General features: G+C 39.9%; 1 protein-coding gene across 4 annotated transcripts in view; it reads right to left on the bottom strand.

Annotated features, from left to right (window-relative positions):
- ALCAM (activated leukocyte cell adhesion molecule) overlaps positions 1-22414 on the bottom strand; it is a 129479-nt gene that overhangs the window by 28343 nt on the left and 78722 nt on the right. For 3 of the 4 annotated variants that reach the window (XM_069868552.1, XM_069868536.1, XM_069868559.1), the window contains exons 2-4: positions 7228-7328; positions 4330-4549; positions 203-267 (exon numbers count right to left, since the gene is read on the bottom strand). In XM_069868552.1, the coding sequence (XP_069724653.1) occupies positions 203-267; positions 4330-4549; positions 7228-7328 (386 nt within the window). Of the gene's footprint in view, positions 1-202; positions 268-4329; positions 4550-7227; positions 7329-10327; positions 10381-22414 lie in introns of those variants that run through there. The other variant, XM_069868544.1, reaches the window with a different exon arrangement.

Here is a 22414-nt window from a genome sequence, read left to right as displayed (position 1 = left end):
TAGCATGGCTCCTGCTTGCCAGATTGGGCAAGGCTAATGCAGTAGTGACACGGGAACTGCTCTGATGTCAGCCTGGCTATAGACCACGATATCTCACGAGCAGGTGTGCATGCCTCAGTCCATCACCTATCTGCGCTTTGACTGTAAAGGGGCTTCAGGCAGCAGTCAGGCACAAAACTTTGAAGGAGAATGCTGCTCTTACCATTTGTAGCTTTTCTGTTTCTAAGAAGTCTGCTTGATGTAAGATTTCTGGTTGAGAGGGTTGTTCTAAAACATAAATAGGATAAAAATTCAAGTGAAGGGAGCACAAATAGCTGTTTGAAAAACAAGAAGTTACTAAATGATACATGGACTTTGAGACTAAATAGAACAATCTGGCCTGGTATAGTCTTACCTACACCTTGCCATTAAAGGAGAAAAAGTGAGACACCTCAATATTAGCAAATTGATTGAAAAGGAAAAATCTTAACCTTAAAATGCGTCATACCTTCTATAATAAATTCCATATGTTCTGACAATATACATTTCAGCCAAGCAGACTAGTTCATCACCTTGGAGGAGAGAACTTCATCTATCTGATTTATATGACACACATGCTGGACAAGGAATTTGTAGTAGAGAAAACACAGCAACAGCAATACAGCTTTACTGTGGATATTACTGCAGCTGAGCTCTCATGTTATAAAGGAACAAATTCAACCTAATCATTCTTCTAAGGTTTATTTTTCCTGACTGGGATTGTTACATTTAAGAAATTCAGATGACAGAGATAAGTGTAATTACTTTAACTGATTCTGATTTAGTTAAGATTTTCTTGAAAAAAACCCCAACAAACCCAACTTTTTCCTCAGTGACAGTATATCTTCTTATTTACTTTTATTATGGTAGGTGGACCTCTTAGCTTGCCAAAGTAGAGGATCTATTAGCACTTCCATCATAAAAGACTACTTTTGAGAGACTATATAACTTGTCTGTTAAAATAGTTTGGCCTGAAGCCCGGAATGCAAATTTTTATCTCCAAAAGAGACAGTTCTCCCCACATTTTTAAAAGAAGAGAGGAAAAGTAAGGGGAAAAAAAATGAATCAATATTTATACAGCTGTAGAAAGCCTCTACACCCTAGCTATACTGCTTAAATAAGCATACATATAAAATTTTACAGACCAAACATCCTTAACCATGCCAACTTACAGAATCTTTTTCCCAAATCAAGCTCCCTAAGAAATAATATATGTACATCAGTAATCCCAGCCCAAAATGAACTTTGCGCTATCTTGCCAAAATTTTTACACACTGATGAAGTAACTAACATGCAGTTGTACTGCTCCTGCTGATACAAAGATAGGAAGGCTATGTATTTCCACAATAATGCATCCACTCTGTGTGTGTGCAAATACGTGTGTGCATGTGTTTGTGTGCATACAAATGCACAGATACTCTTCGCTTGGAAGACTACACCAGCATGGAACGATAGTTCAAAAGGGAAATGAAAGGCAATAAAAAAAGCTACTCACTTGACATTTTCAAACAACTTTGCTTGTGGCAAAAAAACCCCAAAACATAAAACAAATGTAACAGTCAAACCTATACAGCAAAACCATCACAATTTCTTCAAAGGGCTAACAAAGATTTTTTTTTTTTAAGTGTGTATGTTTATTTCTCTTTTGTTAGCTTTAAAGGAAAAAGGCTAACCTATTTTCTGTAAGAATCTGTCAAGGACAAAGCATTGCATGTCAATTCGTGCAAATTACATTAACACACCTTTGGTTCAGATTTTCAGGTCCCATAACAGGCACAGTTGGCTGCCTGTCACAGTCACCAGCTGATCAAACCACAAAACCATTCTGCACCTCACCTTTGTTTCATTTCATCTCTTATCCTCCCCAAGATTGGTTTGAGAAGACCTACTCTGTGCATTTCCCCCACACCCAAAATGCTTCTACTGAGAGAAGGGGAGGACCTCTTGCTCCTGGCCTCTGCCTGCATGGCTCTCCCCATTTTGAGTGTTCTGGTCATCAATCAGGTGCTACAGTTGAGACCACCACCTGCTCTGTCAGAATAGCCTCTGAAAGGAAATGCCTGCTGCCAAATCCTCAGAGTCACTAGTGCACAAAGGTAATTCACTAGAAAATACTTATTTGGCATTTACCAGCTCAGCTTCTGAAGCGAGAAGAAATTTTAAACTTGGCAACAGCAGAACCCTCTTTGGTGGGTTTGCAACTTCAGCACACTGCTTATCTCCCAGCTTAAGAGCTTGCCAGAGTACTTTGCAACTCTATACAGGCCCTATAATAGCAGGGAAAAGAGCTCACTGCCTGCTAAAGCCAAACGTCAGTGTAGCTAAAGTCTGCCGGGCTGGGCTGCTCTGCTTTTGAAACTCTGGCCATTTAATTCCAGAAAAGAAGATGCTGACAGGATCCATCTGGGAGGCTGGTAGAGCTTGTTTGAATAGCCCAGCGAGTGAGACTAGCAGGTGGTACCTGTGCAATGAGCCATTTCAGCTCGTTAGTTCTGCATTAATCAGGTAGCACAGCTGAAGACGTGACAAGCTTCAGTGAAACACAGCATCAGTCAGGACGTCTGAGATACAGCTGAGTTTCAGGTGCACAAGATTTTGGTTTACAAGGCTTTGCACTACTGCATCTTAGCTCTGTATCTGTGGTTCAAGGAATTAGAGATTCCACTGGTTAAATAAATGAAGCTTCCAGGCTACTCTTAACTCTTTCATAATTAGAACAAACAAGCAAGCAAACAACAATATAAAAATGAAACCCCAAAAACTAGACTCAGGGAAGTTGACAAAAAAAGATGACAAAAAAATGTTAAGAGAACTCTAAATAAAGTTGTGAATTGAAAATGAAAAACTGCAAAAGGATTTTTTTTCTTGCAGTTCTAAGTCAGCCATATTACATATGAGGCAATCCCTATTCTTATCTTCCTTAGTAAGTAGAAGCTTTGTCTATTAGTATTAATGCATGTAATAAAACATACAAGCTGTGCTCCATGGCTGAGTTAGCATTGTGTTAATATTTAGTACAGTACACAGTAATTCAAGCAGTTAGCGTTTTGTTTCACCATATACCACTGGCTCATCTGCATATTTACTGCTGTGTGATAAGTAAACATGATAATTCTTTATCTTTTCCTTTGGAGTGCTGTGTTTACTATGTGTGCTCTGAGCACACTCCTCCCTGTTGTCATTAATTCACTTGTTCTTGCAGTCAAATTGAGAGTGAAATGAATTACTGTTGACTCCTAATCTAGCTTCAAACTCATGTATGCCACTGACAAAACTTCTGCCTAGACACCACTGATGACTCCCTGGCACCTTCTCCCTGAGAGTACAAGGCTGCCCTTCCAAACATGAATTCCTGTTTTTAAAGCAGAAGTGTTATCCGTTTCAAACTGCTCATCCCTGCAAGCAACGCAACAGAGACTTAACTTTGACTGTGTAAATCTGCCTATGAAGAGGCCGAAAAATGCTATATAAAAACATGAAGCTAAGCAAGATACACAGTGCAGTCACAGGGCAGCATTTACCAACACTAACCTTAGTCTGCAGACCTGCACCCCAAGAAAGGTGTAATGGATGCCTCCAAGGGGTCAGTCAGGGTTTGAAGGATTACACATTTGCTCTGAATCACAACGGGAAGAGGCCAAGTTTGACCACACTACTGTGTGAGCTCAGAACAGGACTGAGCCTCAGGTTTCTGTAGTTTGCACTGCAGATCAGCCTTTTGATCAGTTTGTAGTGATATCTAAGTCTAACACACTTCGCTGTGCTCTAAAAGAGAACTGCAGATTGGTCTTCCTCCTGGTAGTTCAGCATGGACAAAAAAAGCATTTGGGGCTATCAGTTTGTTTTCCAGCCTCTCACTTTGTCCCTCACAGTTCATAACATTACATAATAGCTGCTCGGAGCTGCTTTAAAAATCTCCACTGATCTAATCCTGTAGACTGCACACAGTTAATGCTTCCCTCCTGCAGAAAATTTTGCTCGGAGAACAAATGGAAAATAATCAGTGCTAATTTTACAGTTTTCATTTCCAAGGCCAAATGACATCACATAAGTGAGTCATTATCAAAGCCTAAAATTCTCTTTGAGCCAGCATTTATCATGAATAAACTGCAAGTGCAGGCAGTCCTGTTACATAAATGCCACCAGTAGATTACATTTTTGAAAGCTGCAGAAATTTGCTAGTCTTAGTAATTTACTCAGCCAAACACACTTTCTTGGCTTTAATCTTTCTTTTCCTTAAACAAAAGTTTCTGTAATTTACGATTCAGTTGTTGATTGATGTTAACAGTAGTACCAACTAGATTTACTTACTGAAGACTTTGACTATCGTTGGTTCTTCAGAAACATCATCTTCTGTAACTAGCATACATACAAATCTCTTTTCGTCACTGATTCTTGCATTCTTGATGGATAACGTATAGTTTTCTGAAAGACTCAACCTGTCTTTGTAGTCTGGTACATCATCATACTGTACATTTTTTTTTGTTGATGATCTGAAGGCGATAAATACTGGAGATCCATTTGGCATTTCCTATAATAGAAGGATAAACACTTCTATTTTGTATAAGCATTCATTTAGAAGTTTCTGAAGATCTGCAATTGGTACAAAATTCATAATTTAAAAAATCTGAAAACTACATCCAATGGCTTTTTTTCTGATTAATTTTTGTCATATAAACAAGAAATTCAGTGTAATACAAAGCTCGCTTAAGATTGCCTTGGTACACATTGAGAATATAATCAGCAGAATAATATCAATCCTTCAGTTCAATCTCAGCATAGCATAGGGCTTTCTTTAATGAAGGCTGGTGGTTGTGGCACCACCTGCCTCTGCCTGTATGAAAAAGTATTCGAAATAGAAGCATTCATAAGCTAGGCTCAAAAGCTTCCATTTCCTTTTTTCCATGATTATTTTACATATTCATATTGTTTGTCTGGGATATTCAGACATCATTCCAAATGTAGGATTTAATCAGGGATAAATGCCCACTTTATTATAAATTAGTTTTTAGCTTTTTTTTTCTCTCTTTGTTTTTTAAAGGACCCAAGAGCTTGTGGCATGCAAATATACATACAAACAAATATCGTTATTTATGCATCTCAGGATAATCTGCAAAATATCATCTTCTACATATCCTCCTTATATTAATCAGTATGCAACTGCCATCCTAAGAACACATACAAAGTCGACAACCTCGTACAAACCTATCGCGTCAAAAATTTATTTTTATGAAAGACAAAGTTACAGGCTGAGTTCTGCAGGATTACAACCCCCTTGCCTCCCCCGCCCCTCCTACACGCACACACACACACAGAGCAGGAACGGACACTGTCTGTCTTTAATAAAGTGAGGTGAAAGGCTGATTCCCATCTTTATGCTCAAGTATTGTGCTGGGAGCTGCAAGAGGTTTTCATTCCTTTTTATCCCTTGTACCTTGCAGCACTGATGTGAGTAGTGTTCCCAGCACAATACCTCTGCTTGACTGCACAGCCCACAAAAGCATGACGATGCTGTGACAAGAGATGAGCAGCGTCAGAGCCAGGCAGGGAGTAGGAGACTATAGCTAATGCTAAGTTTAAATTCCCTTATAGTCTTTCTTCCTCTCTTAACTCTTGGATTACTCTAGGTGTCTGTCACAGAGGAAAGAAAGCATTGCTTCGACTCAACATGCCCAAAGTTGGCTGTCAAATGAAAATGAGCTCTTAACTCCCTAAGCCAGGGCATGAGCATGCACAGGTAGAAACTAAAGAAACACCTGCTCCTGCCATGGTGCAATTCTCCCAATGTCCCAGGCTCCCATCAGCAATCCAAATTGCTACTCCTAAGGCAGCAGAGTAGAAAATGATCTTCCTTCTTCTAATGAAATAATCACCCACCAAAAAAACCTAAACCACCACCACCGCCCCTGCTAAAAGCAAGTGTGCGGGCTGTGTCAAAAACTTCATACGACTGCAATTGGATGAGCTTTTCTTCACATTAGTTTATGTCCCTTTCCATTTAGAAGAAGGTATAATGCCTCCATCTGCTGCTTGGTACTTGTCCGAGATGAGGAATCCAAGTGCACTGGAAAGAAATAATGCATTTCTTTTTCTCAAAAGAGCCATACATCTTCATACAGATGGACTTCATCCCAAGAAGTCAGCAGACTGAAAAGCACATTGCAAAATGTAGGCCCTGCATCTTCTGAATGCTTATATGAAACAGTTTCATTGTCCCTCCATAGACTTCTGACTTAATTTCCCAAAACATTTTTGTGGAGCAGGAACTCTTGAGTGGATGAGGTCTGCAAAAGCTGTAAACCATCTGGTAGGAGGGAAGGAGCAAGCAGGAATTATGAAACAATCCTCAGTAGCAGACAAGCCTGCTGTAAAGTAGGCAGGTGGATGCCACTCAGAAAGAAAGAGAGAAAACGATGTAATTTTAAATCCACTGTCACAGTAAGCATCACCTGTTATTGCTGGTAACATTTTGCTTTGAGCATGAGAGATTTACAGAAGCAGGCAAACCAGCTGTCCCAACATCAGTCTGAGAAGTGAAAGGGTTTTGGTATCCTGGCTTTTTTTTTCTACATATGCTTCCAGGTTTAGTTTAACTTTGATAAGCTTATTCTCCTTTTGGCCCTGGATACTAATTGCATATAAGAGAAGTACATCCTGCTGTATTCCTATTGCAGGCTGACAGAGCCAACCAGGAGAGCATTACAGTTTTTGTCTCTGTTCTCCATGTGCTATAAATGGGAGAATAAAACCACCAGCAACTCTACTGAGATCAGGTCTGCCCTCTTCATCGCTCTGTATTAAACATGTTGATGCATGAATCAGTACTGAGTGACTGTCAGATCAACAAGACCTGGGTACGGCGCTTTCCCAGGGATAAAACAAGCTCTGCTTCAAGGCAACCCACTTCAAAAGTATTCAAATGTACAACGATGGCTCTCCTCAAGCAAGCAAGACACCACCAGGTAACATGCCATACCTCTAATAAGAGAACTCCCACATAATTATTTCTCTCGAACAATGAGATTAATTCCTCAAACCTCTAATCTACACTTGGCAGAAATTACGCAGATTGGAATCTTGCAGTCTTACAATGGATGTCTTTGTATTCAAGGCACAAATCCTATTGACTGGAGTCTTGTAATCTCACCCATAAAAAACACACATCTTCTTATACCAGCAGTAATGAACATAAAAGTAAGCTGTACTTACATATTTCCATTTTCCAAACATAAGACCATCTGGTACTTCTAGACGACAAGGCATAGTAATAGTATCTCCATATACTGCATTTACTGTGTACAATCCCAGAGCTACAGGAGAAACAGAAAGAGAGGAAACAATTTTAAGTATTTTCTTGAATTCCCATATCCTAGCTAACGTTTGGTTCACAGCTATTATAAAACCAGAGCCATGTCCTTTGTAAATGGGTATTTTCCAGCATGAGATTTATCCCCAAACCTCTGACAAAACAGGATTCCTGTCACTAAATTATTTTACTTAAACATTATGACCTTTTTGGACCCATGTTTCCTGCTGCAGCCTGTGGGAGCCAAGTGGATTTTCAGACAGGACTGTATCTGCTCAACTGTATCAACACACACACCACAATCAGTGTCCACAGCTATTGTCCCAAACATAAGACTTCAAAAGGAAAATTCCATGACCTTTATTTTCTTCATCTGAAAAAACAGCTACTTCTGCCTGGAGAGGTTATGTTGTAACTCAGTTTTATTGTGAGGAGGCTACCAGACAAGCAATATTCTGGCTGCTGCACTACATAAAATTTCAAAAAGAAAGAAAGTGTTATTTAAGTGCTGGATTCCCTCGAACTTGGGAAACAAACTAGTCTGCACATTTGGATTTTGGAAAAACCAAGGGAAATGCTTCTATGAATTATTTAAGAATAGCTTTTATAGAAAGCTCAGCACAATGTTATTATGCTAATGCATACAAACTTACAGAATGAAACTGACCCACTTATTTTCATTGTCCAAAACATGGGAATTGAACAAAAACAACAGACCCTAAAGCGATGAAATATTAAAACGCAAGGAAGTTTAAAGGTGAGGATCTTACAATGTGGTGTACTTGCTTCAACGCAACTTTGCTTTGCTTGCGTTTTCGGTCATTCCACCTGCTCTTGGTTATGCTTGTTCTCCTTACACTTAGGGAACGTTTTGCCTCTGGTGCTTGCCTGGTGTTGCTGAGAAAGCGCACCAGCTGGACTCTCTCACACATCTGTAGCTTCTGTCAGGGTCTCAGCATCTCCCCTTTTGCTCTCCCTTCCTTTGCAACTGGAGCTACAAAATTAAACACTTGGTGCCAAAGAAACCTTATTTAAGAGAGAGTAGTGGGATTCTGGTGATGTAGCCAGGGCTGCAGAAACAGAGACAGAATGTCTTCTAGAGACATTCATTTTTCCAGAGATTCGGCCCTTCTTGCTAGAGCTAGAGAAAGCAAACCTGTTCCCATTCACCCAAAAGACTGGAGTCACAGAGCCTTTATCATTTCCCAAGTCCTGAGGCAGCCACTGGGATGATCTAACAATTCTCTCGCTTTCTGTACACATATACTCTGTCGGAAGGTTTTCCCAAGGCTGTACTTTTTTGTTTAAATAAAATCATCAAAGAGCCAAGTGCTGAATTACTTGCCTACAATTTAAATTGGAAAGACTAATTAAAATTAGAGCATTTTCTTCAGGTGAGGACTTCAGAGCTCACTGTTAGCACCAGGTCATACTTATCATTTGTATCACAGTGATTTGTACTGCGTCACACTGCACAAAGAAATAATATTCCAAAATCCTGCATTAAAGAAGCTTACAACCTAGATGGCATCACATGATAAGGCAGAGAAGCAGGCAAGCAGACTGGAGCTCGATGGACTAAAGGAACACAGGAGATAACAGGCACCATTACCCGCACATATCTTATACTTTCTTTCCTTCATACAGCTCCTTTCAGACTACACGACTACTAATTCTGTTACATCATAAGTCACAGACATACTTTAGGTAGGTCATTCACACTGTAAGGGCTGCACGCTCTCATTTACTGTATGGTTTATGAAGACCAACTGTTTTGTTAATGACAATAGTAGTTGGTCCACTAGATGGTGCTGAGTAAGTGCAATCTCTAAAAATGAAACAATTTTTTTTTTAAAAAAACAATCAGCTAACTTCAATCTTACAGAAACAGGACTGAAGTTTTACAAAATCAAACTATAAATGGAAATAAAATTCAAAGCTTGAACAAGTTTTTTCCCTTGGCCCTCTCTTGCATTTATCCTCACTCTAGGAGGCGGATCATGCAACTTCAGCTTTGGAAGTTGAATCCCAATTTCCACTTTTGCCAGAGCTATTAAAACCAATCCTTTTTGGTTCCTCTCTCCTACAGGTACAAAATTACTTGAGACTTGCAAATATATATTCAACTAGTAAGCTGGTCAATACCTGTCAAATTCTAGTCAAATGTCATTTAATAATTTGAAATTTGGCATCACACAGAAAACCAGAAACTGCTCATCCTGCTATGAGATATTCCCTATCATTAATGGTTGGACTCGATGATCTGGTGGGTCTCTTCCAACCTGGTTATTCTATGATTCTATGATTAGCAGGAAACAAAATGACCCTGTGGGACCTGCAATATTATTCTCTCCTAGAGATCTCTTTAACCCCTGCACTTTGCTAAGATAACAAGTATGTGCCACCAAAGACCTCACAAACAGCCTCATGAGTGTGAATGAAACTCCTTCTGGAAAGGATGCATACCAGGTAATTGATGAATGGCCTGACCAAGAGAACGACTGGCCTCTGATTTTAGGAAGAACTCTTTCATCTGAAAGGCATTCTTTAAGATGGCCAACTTCCCACATCCTTCCCCCCAATAATCATGTCTTCCCATAAATTTTGCCTAAACTAAAATCACAGAGTTTTCTAGGGACACAGAACTGCAGAATCAGGAAGACACAGGTTTTTACTTCAAATGCAGATAAATGGTCCTCACAAGAATACAAGAGGTCCTGCTCCTCCTACATTTGTAGCAAGAAATCTAGGACATTTAAGGAGCACAAACTAGTTGAACAACTGTAAACTTACACTGGAAGAATTGCAGCAATCTCCGCAAAACAACTTTACAAACTTTTATAGTAAGAAAAAAATCTAGAAAAACATCTCAACAAATTTGAAAATCCCACCGTCTATTGCAACATAAATATATACAAATATATTTACAAGTCTATGTATAAAATGGTGGGATGAAGAGGAAATCAGAAGAAAATTACTACTTAACTATATGACAGAGCTTACCATGAATCATCATTTTCTAAGAGCCTTTTATACAATTTCCAGCTTATTCTGAGAAGAAGAAAAGGGAAGTGGGATCCTCAAATACCTAACAAATTGCTTCATGCCCTAACGCAACTCAAGGTCAATGTCAAGGCCCTTGTATCTCATTAACTGCAGGAGGGCAAAAAGGCCCCTGTAGGGAATAACACCGCAAGAAGTCAGCAGACACCATGCCCTGTCTTGCTGTATTTCTGATGCACCTTTCTGTAGCTAATTAAGAGCTCAGACAGCTCCCCTGCATGATTTTCAGATGTTACCTTCTAAAACTGAACCAGTGCTGTTAATAACAACACTAGTTCAGAGGCAGGATCTTGTCCCACATACACTAGGAGAAGCTCTACTTGAGCTAGCTATGAATTACAGCTATATAGCAGTTTAATAAAGCTCACTTTCCTTCCATGTCTTTAGATACACATTTGAGCAGGCTGAGGTGACTCTTAATTAATTTCCTTCTCTTTGATCCAGTGCTGAAGAAACTCTGCTTAAGTCAGATTAAACCTTTCCACATAAGTTTTGGACATGGGAAGAAAGTAGCAGCAACAGGAAGCATTAGGACTCAGAGAAAAATCCTCGCAGGACACTGCTGAATTGAGATGGCATTTGCTGTTGATGCTGTCAATTATAGCACTTTCCTTGTTCCCATGGCAGTGGTAACTCCTCTTTGTCACCCTCTCTGCCTGTGTATCACAGGGCAAGAACCAAGAAGTACTCATGTATTTGGATGACAAAACAAAAAAATCTGACTATTTCACCAGAGGCTTAAAGGAAGCAGAGGGCCTGTTATTTAGGTCCTCACCAAGAGATTATGATTGCAGGTCATAATTTAGACTAATTATTGTTTTTAAATCAACAGGGTCACACAAGAGGAATAGATAGAAGGTGAGTATCTAAAAATCAGGAAGCTGATGTTTCTCCAAGGAAATATCAAAAGCCTTTGGAAGCATGTGGAAAGTCACCATGTTTTCCACCTCTACCTTCCATCTGAAATACTGAGTATTTTTCTCACCACAGATGCTTTTTTTAAGTGCTTAAGAGTAACATTTTTGTGACAAATGTAAAACAGACCAAGGGCTGTTCAAACATCCTTTAGATGCAATATCCACTGGAGACTATAAATCTGTATCTTAAAACTATTACTAGCAGAGGTACTGCCTGAAATTTGTCTTCACTGGCTCGCTCGTCTACCTCATAGCACAGCTTACTTCCAGTTACTAAAGCAACGGAAAACTGGGCAGCTGAGCTTCCCTTAATATGCTTTAGTCCACTGGTTTAAATGGTATTTTACATCTACAGAGTTGTCCTGCATTTTCCTTCTTCATCTCATTTTTTACTGCTGATGCTTCTGCCCCAGCAAATTCAGCAAAGATGCTTTCTACTACATTTTCTGAACGCAAGGAGCAAGGTATCATTACCAGAGAACAGCTTGTTTGCCACTATGGTTCTTTACAGCAATCATCAGCAGTAAGCAGGGAAGCTCACTTAGCAGCTTCTGAAATGGAAGTGTCCAAATCCAAGAGCTATTATGTCCATTCAGCACCTACTTCAGAAACGTAAGTTATGTTTGGCACTCCAAATCTTTACTTGAATATCTGGCTTTCCCATCTTATCTTCAGGTAGCCCAGATTAGTTTGTATTTAATACGTTGCGAGAAGCTAAAAAGCTCTCCCCAATGAAATAAATATTTTATTAAGTGGCTTGTTATCAGCTTTGAAGTAGAAACAGGCAGATCTTTCTTCCTGACCTCTCTGCCACTTCCTAAAAGTATTTCAGGCTCACATACAGGTCCTCTTAAGTATCCATTTAGGCGCTAGCCAGGAAAGTCAGCATTTAAAAAAAACAATAACTGCATTCTTAAGATAAGGAAGTCATCTTTTATTAACAGTACCTTTTTTTTAAGGACAAAGCAGCACATAGATGACAGCAAGGTGTTAGTACAACATAAAACATATAAGACAAAAAGGCCCAGCTTTGAATGAATCAGACAAGACTTGACATGTACTCACTGTCCCAACTGTTGATAATCATGTCTTAAGGTGGATTTTAACATGGAGAAGTATTTTCCATTTAACTAGAAACAGTATTTAGGGAAAAAATTAAGAGAGTTAAGAGAATTACAGAATGGTTGAGGTTGGAAAAAATCTCTGAAGGTCATCTGGTCCAACCCTGCTGCTCAAGCAGGGCCATCCACAGCCAGTTGCCCAGGACTATATCTAGACAGCTTTTGAGTATCTCCAAGGATGGAGACTCCACAGCCTCTCTAGGCGACCTATGCCAGCGCTTAGTCACTCTCACAGTAAAAAAGTGTTTCCTGATGTGCAGAGTCATGTCTTGTGCTTCAGTTGGTGCCATCACATCTTGTCCTGTTACTGAGCACCACTGAAAAGCACCGGGCTCTATGCTTTTTGCATCTTCTCAGCCTTTCCTTATGTGAGAGATGCTTCAGTTCCTTCAGCATCTTTACAGCCCTTCACTGCACTCTCTCCAGTATGCCCATCTCTCTCTTGTACTAGGGAGGCCAGGAATGGCCACACTGCTCCAGATGTGTCCTTATCAGTGCTGAGTAGAGAAGAAGGATCACCTCCTTTAAACTGCTGGCAGTACTTTCCTTAATACAGCCCAGGACACCATTAGCTTTCTTTGTTGCAAGGGCACATCGCTGGTTCATGTTCAACTTGGCATCCACCATGACCCCGTGGACCTTTTCTGCAAAGCTGCTTTCCAGGTGGTCAGCCACCTTCCATGCTACATGGAAGCTGGACTTTTCAGACAAGGCTCAACTTTTAACTACTTTTCTCCCTCTCTTTTCCTTGCATGGCAAAAAAAGTAACTTTTCCAGTAAGACATTTAGTGAACTTTCAAGACATTAACAACACTGTTCACAGGAGCAGAGAAGAGAAAATCCAGCAAACATGTAATGGACCTCATGTTTCCCTACCTGGGCCTGACAAAGTTAGCTGTAAAAAGGCTAAGTCCTGTACAGATATAATGGGGCATTAATAATCCTTTTTGCTGAGCCACAACAGGCTGGGAGCCAGACCTCTGCAACAGAGGCCCAGGTGCCATTTTTTTCAACAAGCTTGTCCTTGTGATCTAGCTCACTGTACTGAAAAAAAAAAAGCCTCTTCACAGGAGCTACAATAGGCACTCTTACACACAGCTCAGAGATGTGCCCTTGGTAATAATCTTCTGACATAGCACAGAAAAAAAAAGATACACTTCAGGATGTCAAAAGACTGGTCAAAGCAATAATAATAAAAAAAAAAGGTTGCGTTATCAAAATTCATGCATATGACAGCCCTCATTTCAGGCTGGTAGCTACAATCATTCCTTGTTTCAGATGCTGGGCATCAAAATAGGGAACCAGGGCAAACACTCCCAAGAAAATACAAACATTGTTTATCTTCATCATATGAATACAATTAAAAGAGTGTGTGTTCGTAGACATGTTATCTGATACAGGTTACATAGATGGTATATTGCTTATCTCTGCCTTTTTAAATACTGAAACAAATCTACAGGTGGGTGACTTCAAAAGGACTATTAGTTAAAGAGAATCATCACTATTATCCAAGAGGGAAACTAACTGCAGATAAACACATCCAACAGTATTTAATGTAACATACACTTGTAAAACAACGTAACAGGACTTGCTGAAGGGTATCTTATACTTTATCACAGCATTCCTTGAATGAGTTTTGAAACCTGAATAATATTAGAGCATAGCCAATTTTAATACCAAAGGAAAAATAAATCCTTTATCATTTTATAAGCTCTGATGCAATGGACAGCAATTACCCTTTGGAATCATCAATGCTAAGTTGAGCTCTTTGAAGATGTGAAGCTACTGAATGGGACTGCACATTCAGGGTCTCTTTTTGGAGGATGAAGATCCAACACAAAAGATGGCTGTGCCTCTGGAAGATGTGTTCTCTTTTCGTAAGCTGGTCAAAGAAACATCTACTTAACTCCAAAGGCACAAACAGCCAAGTTCGCACAAGCAGGAGCAATTATGTGCTTAACGCTGATTTTGGCAAGTACTCGGACAGATTAGGGAGATGGGGCCTGGTGCTCAGAAATATCAAGGCATCAGGCAGTACACATCAGGAAACGGGCAGGGAATTTCAAGCTGAAGAGATACTGAAAACACCAGAGAGCGGGCACTAAATGACAGCAGAATTCAGCTATCAGTACCCTACAAAATGCATTATGCGTTTTTAACACACAGAGTTTTGCCTTATGAGTGAGGAAAATCTCCTGAAGGAAACATGATAGTACTTCGGACATCCTAGACTAATATGCTTCTACTCCTTTCTAATTCCTTACAAATCAAATGTTTTCCTTATCAGTACAAAGATATGAGCTATAATTAGCAACTAGCTGAGATAACCTGTCCAATCTGACCATGGCTGCACAAGCTCAACCTGATCAATAAAGAAATCCCCAGCTCCTTCCTTCAAGAGGACTTGAAGTCACTGCCTGTTTCTCACTGGTATTTCACTCTATAGTTCAGCCAGCTCTGCACTGCAAAGTTTTCCTACACATGCATATTTTTTTGCTTTCTATGTAACCCTATATGTGAGCTCAAGGCTGGGGCCTGTATGAATTTAGGTCCAAAATCCCACGGAGCATTTTAACCACAAAGTCCTACAACATGACCGAATAAAACTTGAAGTGCTGTGTGCCTGTTCACAAACCAGACTATTCAACTGCTGTTCATTTCACTGAGGGCTATTTCTGCTCTAAGATATCAAGACATCCAGCTGTTTCAGTAACTCAGTGACTATTTTCTCCCACCTCCCACAGCAGCTTTCACATATGCATGCTCCCTTCCCAGAAGCTTCACTTGTAGCTTGATTTTGAATGATTTTAGCACAAGGTTTTGAAAAGATTGAGGAAAAATCCAAACTTCAAGGCAGAGATCTTAGAAAGTTATGTTCTTCCAAGAGGGGATGGTTTTGTAGTAGATGCTACAGTGTGTAGTTTGTAGAGGTTACCATTACTGTTAGCTTTACCCTAGAGAGGTTCACATTGAGCATTTCTTTGAACATTTTCTATCATCACTGCTACTAAAGGAGCACTGGAGAACACTACTAGAAAAGCTTCTTCAGTCTGAATCTACTAAAACACATAGACTGCATCTAAATAATGATGACTAATAACCTTTTGTCAGCTTAGGAATTTAAAATGTTATATATAAAATAATGATCATGACAGTAATGATAATCATCAAAAGTTTCTAGAATTTTTGATAGGTATGCAAAAGAAATTTGTACATAGTCATACTCCTTTAAAATCAAATGCCCATCATTAAACGCATTATAATTGTCACTTAAAGTAAAACAGATACTGCTTTCCAAGTCAGCAAAGCTTTCAAGCTACAGAATAAAAAGCTGTTCCTAGTATTAGCTTCTGCAGGGCCTGAGATCAAATGAGCAGTTCAAAGCTCAGTAACTGATGCAAAATGCTATCACAAAATGTATTATTTGTGTCAGCACATCAACCTTCCTGCTTTCTCACCTCTGCCTCTATTCTGGTGCCCAGCTTCAAGAAGACAAAGGAAACTGCTAAGACCAGTAGCTCTGAAACAGGACCACCAAAGCTCTGGTTTGCTTGGCAGCAGTAAGCACTTCTCTGCTTTTTAATCTGGTCCCTTTTAAATCAGGAAGGCTTCAAAATCTGCTCAAGAACTGGAAGGAAAACACATGAAAGCCACCAGTGCCTTTGTACTGCGTGGGCTTTGTGACAGAAAAATTTTCCTTTCAAACAGAAAGTCCTAAGCTTATTTCCACAAATCACCACCCCAAAACATCACCTGTGATTTCAATGGCCGTCTAAGCACACTATTTTTACGGAAACCCTAGCTTTTGCCTTAGAATTGAGTAACTCTATTTCTGGATTTGGTGCTAATCCAAAACCAGTCACAGATCTGTTTTGCAGAATGATTTGAGGGTTTAAATTTTCAAGTCCTTAGAGTAAATCTCACAGGTTTTGAGAACTTACATATTTAGCAGTGTTGCTGTAAGTAGGAAAAAAAATGTAGTTCAATTCCAAGCAAATATTTACAAAAAGGAATTTTGGGCAAAAAACTCCTACCTACATAAGAAATTATTGAATTATTATAAGGCTAGCAGAGACAATGTTTCCACAGGTTGAACCATGTCAAAAGACAAGACCAGTATTGGCAAGTTGTGGTCAGCATCAGAAAACACAGCTGTGTGAACACCATACAGTGGGAAAAAAGCTATTTTACCCACACTTGATGCTGCAGCTGAAAGGCCACTATTAATTATTTACTTTAATAAGATTTTTTTACAAAACATTGCTTAGGATAGTTCTTACAATTCAGAGGAAGAGACAAGATGGCCAACATATCTTCTTATAAATACTTCTGTTCAAGATATAGCCATGACTAAAGGAACTAAGATTTTTTTTAACATAGTAGAAAATGGAAAATGAATTATTAAAATAGTTACCAACATACGGTGTGATTTTTTACAATGGTCCAGCACATCTGTCAGGGAAGTGAGTTGTAGCTTACTAATGTTTCATGATACAAGCTATCTGCCAAGAGATGAGCTCAAATGTGGGAAAACAGTATTGAGTCAATACTGCAATGAGTTTCAACTTTAAAGGGTACAGCTAATTAGGCAAAATGAGAACAACAAAGCTTTTGTAGCTTGATGATATTTCTTACTCCTTTTGAGGTTAGCCTCTGGCTGCTCCTGCAGCATACTTCCGTTACACTTCTCCAGTGCCCTTCCAGAGCACTTTTCCATTTGCTACAACTACTCCAATCACTTTTTATCTTCTCATTATGCTAGTCAGCAATGCTGCTGAGAATCCAATAGCTTAAAGGGACTTGAAAGTTTCGATTATGTCAAATAAAACCTGTAGTTTCTTAAAAATAATTATCTAAAATCCCTCATTATATTTTGCTATGAATCCTTTTCCCCTTTTTTTAAAAAAGTCAATAGACAGTATACTAAAAAAAGAGCTGGCCCTCTCACTTTTTCATAACTTATTATTGACAGTGTGGATCAATACACTCTACAGGCTAATAGTGCAGAAAAAACACATACATAAATACTGAATAAAAGGCTAAACATGTTTTTCATATCAGACCTATGAAAGGTTTTGTTTGCACTCTAAGTAAGAGTACATTGCCTCATCATCTTAGATTTTAAGGCAATGTCAAGTTGGCAGTGCACCAAGGCAGATGACCTGGAAAAGGAGGCTGAAATTTTGCCACTTGCATCCTTCTGATTGCAAATGCTGCTGCACACCTCAGAAACGGGGCTGCAATCATGGTGGCATCTGGCATGGAGACAGCAAAGGGAGCCCAAACCTGCTGGCTCCTTCCAAGGGCACCTGGAAGCAAACAGAGTGTTCCTCATAGGGTGAGAAACTTGGGCTCCCTCCCTGCCACAGCCATTAACCTCTTCCCACCAGTCTGCACTGGATTAAACCAACAAGAAGAAGCAACCATAAGACGTCAAAGAGGTGGTGACTACATCCCACGTGGTTAACTGCTGTTTCTGGGAAGATGCAATCACACCACCATGTTAAGAATCCACAGTGATCATCATTTAACAAAAAAGCAGTACTGTGCCCAAGTTCCTGACCCAGGGTGGTCCTCTACAACTATGAAAAACACAGGGTAAAATGTTTCCTTTCACACACAATATGGTACATATATGCTATTGAGGCTAACTTGTCTGGATAGAAGCATCCCTTGTAAGTAGATCCCTTTAGATTTTGATCTGTGAGGATTGATAAGCAGGTAAGAGGACAAGAAGCAGATAGATCTTCCACATACAGTTGTTTTAGGAGTTGGGTGCTAAGAAGCATATGCCTCATTAATCTATGCTCCAACTTCTGCATCAAAACAGAGGAAAAATAGTTCAAGCAAGCACCTAGTTCTGAAAAAGCAGCTGATAAGCAGCATTTCTTCCCCCTGGTACCAGCCGGATGCAAGAATGTGCACAGAGACATCATAGGGAAATCTGACCTTGAACCTACCTACTCCCAATCAAATATTAAATACGTGGAAGGGCTCCATGGCCAAGCTGACAGAAACAACAGCAGCATCAATGCTACTTGAATTTTCTCACTTGCTTTCTGCACATTTTCTACTTTGACAGAGTGAAAATTGCATGGTTAACATGCCTAAGGCTTGGCAGTACAGGAACAGAAATTATCTGTACCTCCCACTATAAAGGTAAATAAAAAATACTGATTTTCTTGAAAAGTGAAAATTTAGTAACAATTAATCTTTTACCAAAGATGTACTTCCCAAAATATGTATACATTTCTTGCATTTCTTTAAGCATTAAGGAGTCTCAAAAGAAAAATCAAGGTACCAGAAAGCACGTCAGAGGATCATTCTGCAAAGTATGAGGAAAAAAACCAAAACACTGTTCACTCCAGCTGAAAGTAATAAAGGCAAAGGAAAAAAAAAAGGATTTGGAAAAAATAAGGAAACACAAAAAAAATTATAAAACCTATTGTAGTTAAAACAATGCTACCACAGTCCTCCTATGCAAAGGAATCTCAATAGCAGGCATTGTTCTAACCACTTTGCTCATGTGAGTTGTCTGCATTCTGCCCACAGTCCTCCTTATAGGAATAAGCATTTCTCTTCTGACTGTCTTGGATCCTTCCAAGTTGAAAATTAGTACCTGATAGTTCTAAATCAAGTATTTTTTGTTTCTAAATCATACTCATGGTTCCTCTACATCAAATCATATTTACACTGTCAAGTAATCCTAAAACAAAGGCCAGATCGCTACTGCTGTATACGTTCCAGATCTGCAAACCTCATTCTCTCCATTACCTGCATTTCATCTAGGCATTTCGTTATTTGTGCAAAACTATCCTAAGGTTCATTTCCCCAGCTCTGCAACAGACTTGCTGTCAGCATTTCCCTCTGCAGAAAACGGGGTTTCCAGCAAGCAGAGAAGAATCTGTGAGGAAAAACCATGTTTTTTCCTTCTCTTTCTTTATCAATGCTCTGAAACATTTGAAGAAATTCCAAGTCCTTAATAATCCCATTCACACCAACAAGTAAGAAACAAACTATTTGGTGAATGGAAGTTTTGATAGCCAACTTGCAGATGTGCACAACCTAGCTTCCACTGACACTCTACTTAGACAGGCACCTGAAATCATGCATGCAATACTGTGTACCACAGAAACATGTTTTTCCTACCTGCCCTTCATCAAGGCTGTGGCATCCACAGCTAATTAACAGGCAGTGTCCTGCCACATTTCCAAACTGGAGTCACACTTACTGGACTGGTTTTAGCAATGTTTGTTCCCAAAGAAACCAGCTAGATTTCACCAACAAAGGAAATAATAACCTGTGACTGTAATGTATACAGAATATTATTTCCAGTGAACGTGCTATATTTAGTTGTGGTAAAGACCATGCACTAATCATCTCAAACCCACCCACTCCCCAATTCTTTACAGAAGCTACACCTTTAAAGGGCATAGACGAAGGACATATTTACCTTTCCGTAACACTAAGTGGGTGGAAAAAGCTGTACATGCTTTCAAAAGAAACCTTCTAGCCCTTCTGAATTAGGCCAGCAGATTGGTAAATGGAAAGCATCAGTTTTATGTGCCATCAGGTGGCTGTAGTTGAATGGACATCTCCCCAGCTGATGAGAGGCTTTTGGCTGCTCCATCTGTTTCCAACTGCGTTCCCTACTGATAAGGGAGAGGACAAAGTGACGCAGATGAGATGAATACAGCCTCCTGGAATCATCAACAGGTCTTTGTTACCTGGAGACAAGACCTATCATTTCACTGATAGCACAATAACATAGGTGTGAGGGAGGAGAAAGCTCATTGAAAGTATAATGCTATAAATCCTTATGATTTATGCTAAAATAAGTGACTAACAGCTCCTCTGAGGCCCTCTTTAGATTTAATGGGCTCCTCACAGACACAGCTTTTTAAATTTCACAGATGCCTGCAGCCAGCCCTGGTGCTAGCAACTGTCTCCTGCTGTAGGAGGATGAGCTGAAGCAGACATGCACTTTCACCAACAGGAGAAATCAGTATCACCTTCATCTCTGTAAATTTTGTCATTGCTTGCCTTTCTTAAGCAGTATGCTGAAAATTAGCAGGTGTGTCAGCAGCACTACGTGCAAACTATATATAGAAAGAAAGTTAACATCGCACAGACTCTTATTCAATAATGAAACATAGATGCATGGATATGGAAACATGTAAGGCTGGTGTGACACCAGTGCCCATCATTTCTACTTGTGGATACTACCGACATGGGCAGTGGTATGAAATGCTGCCAAATATTAGAGCCTGTTTCCACTTCATGTATTTATATACGTATGTGTGTACAGAAGCTAGCATCTGACATGCCTTTACTTTTCTTTTTTGCATTAATTCTTTGTCGGTTTTACAAAAAAATTCCCTCTATTTCTTAAAATAATTCTGTGTATACAAAACAATGCAGGAAAGGACCACTCAATTACAGTTCAAACCTGGTGGATGGGCTCACAGCTCACAATGATTTTCCAAGAAAATATAACAACAGAACATATAGGTACTTTCCAGCTATTGAACAAATTGCTCTAAATTTCAGCTGCCCTCTGGAGAAAAATCTGAAGGGCTAGAAAATACAATACAGTTCCTACTCTTTTTTAAAAATAATATATGAATTACTTCCTGGATTTTTAAACTGTAGGCATTGCTTTCTGCAAATACAGTGTTTCTATAAAAGTTAAAAGCAGCCTCATGCACTGTAAAGCCTATCTTTAGTCCCAAAAAGGGTACCAAAGAGTTACTGTAAATGTGTGCAGGCAGAAGCAATACAGAAGTTCAATCTTTGAAATATTTATGCACATATTTATCTTCAAGAACAAACAGTCCCACAGCACAAGGACCAGGGCACAAAACATTGCATTAGTACTAGACAACATTTATGCTGAGCAGGCATCCCTCCCTATTATTATATATATACATACAGTCGTAGCTTCCTGAGAGTCCAGGACCCCCATTGCCATGACTGCCACAAAGACTGATAGAAGAGTCATAGTTGTAGGAGACTTGCTATTGAATGTGACAGAGGGTCCGATATGTTGAGCAAAGACCACTCACAGGGAAATCTGCCGCCTCCCAGGAGCCCACGTAAGGGATGTGGCCAGGGAACTTTCCAACCTCATGAGTTCGGAAGACTATTAGCCATTACTGCTGTTCCATGTGGGAGGGGATGAAGCAGCAGTAAGAAGCCCAAGGCGGATTACAAGAGATTTTAGGGCATTGGGATAGGTACTGAGGGAATCTGGGGCCCTGGTGATTTTCTTCTTCCCTCCTTCCAGTTATGAGTGGCAACAAAGCACAGCCCAGACGGATCCAGTCAGTTAATACATGGCTCCCTGGCTGGTGTCACCTCAATAACTTTGGGTTTTTTGATAACGGGATAGCCTACGCAGCACTGGGACTACAGGCTTCAGATGGGAGCCACCTTTCTCAGAGGGGGACAAGGGTCTTTGCCCAGAAGCTTGCAGAGCTCATAGATAAGTCTTTAAATTAGATATGAAGGGGGAGGGGGATAACATCAGGCTAGCCTGTAACAAGTGGTGCGAAGATGGGTGCCAGGGGTCAGGTTTTAGGGAAGATACTTCTCTAAAACACCTTGTAGGTAATAAAGGGTCCACTGGGAAGGTGCTGCAACCGGCAGCCCAGCTGGAGTGCCTTTACACTAACACATGAAGCTTGGGTAACAAGCAAGAGGAGCTGGAAGCTACTGTGCTACTAGAAAGCTATGATCTAGTTGCCATCACGGAAAAGTGGTGGGACGAATCCCATGACTTAAGTGTGGCTATCGATAGCTACATGCTGTTCAGAACAGACAGACCTGGAAGGAGGGGTGGAGATGTTGCTCTCTATCTCAGGAAAGGGATAGAATGTGAAGAGCTGTCATTGAAGAGTAGCCATGAACAGGCTGAGAGCTTGTGGGTCCAAATTAAGGACAGAAGAATCAACAGGAGCCTTGTGGTTGGTGTATACTACAGGCCACCC

The sequence above is a fragment of the Phaenicophaeus curvirostris genome, chromosome 1 (assembly GCF_032191515.1).
Source record: "Phaenicophaeus curvirostris isolate KB17595 chromosome 1, BPBGC_Pcur_1.0, whole genome shotgun sequence".
NCBI classification, from domain to species: Eukaryota; Metazoa; Chordata; class Aves; order Cuculiformes; family Cuculidae; genus Phaenicophaeus; species Phaenicophaeus curvirostris.
The sequence above is the reverse complement of the archived record's forward strand: the minus strand, read 5'-3'. Positions and strand labels throughout refer to the sequence as shown.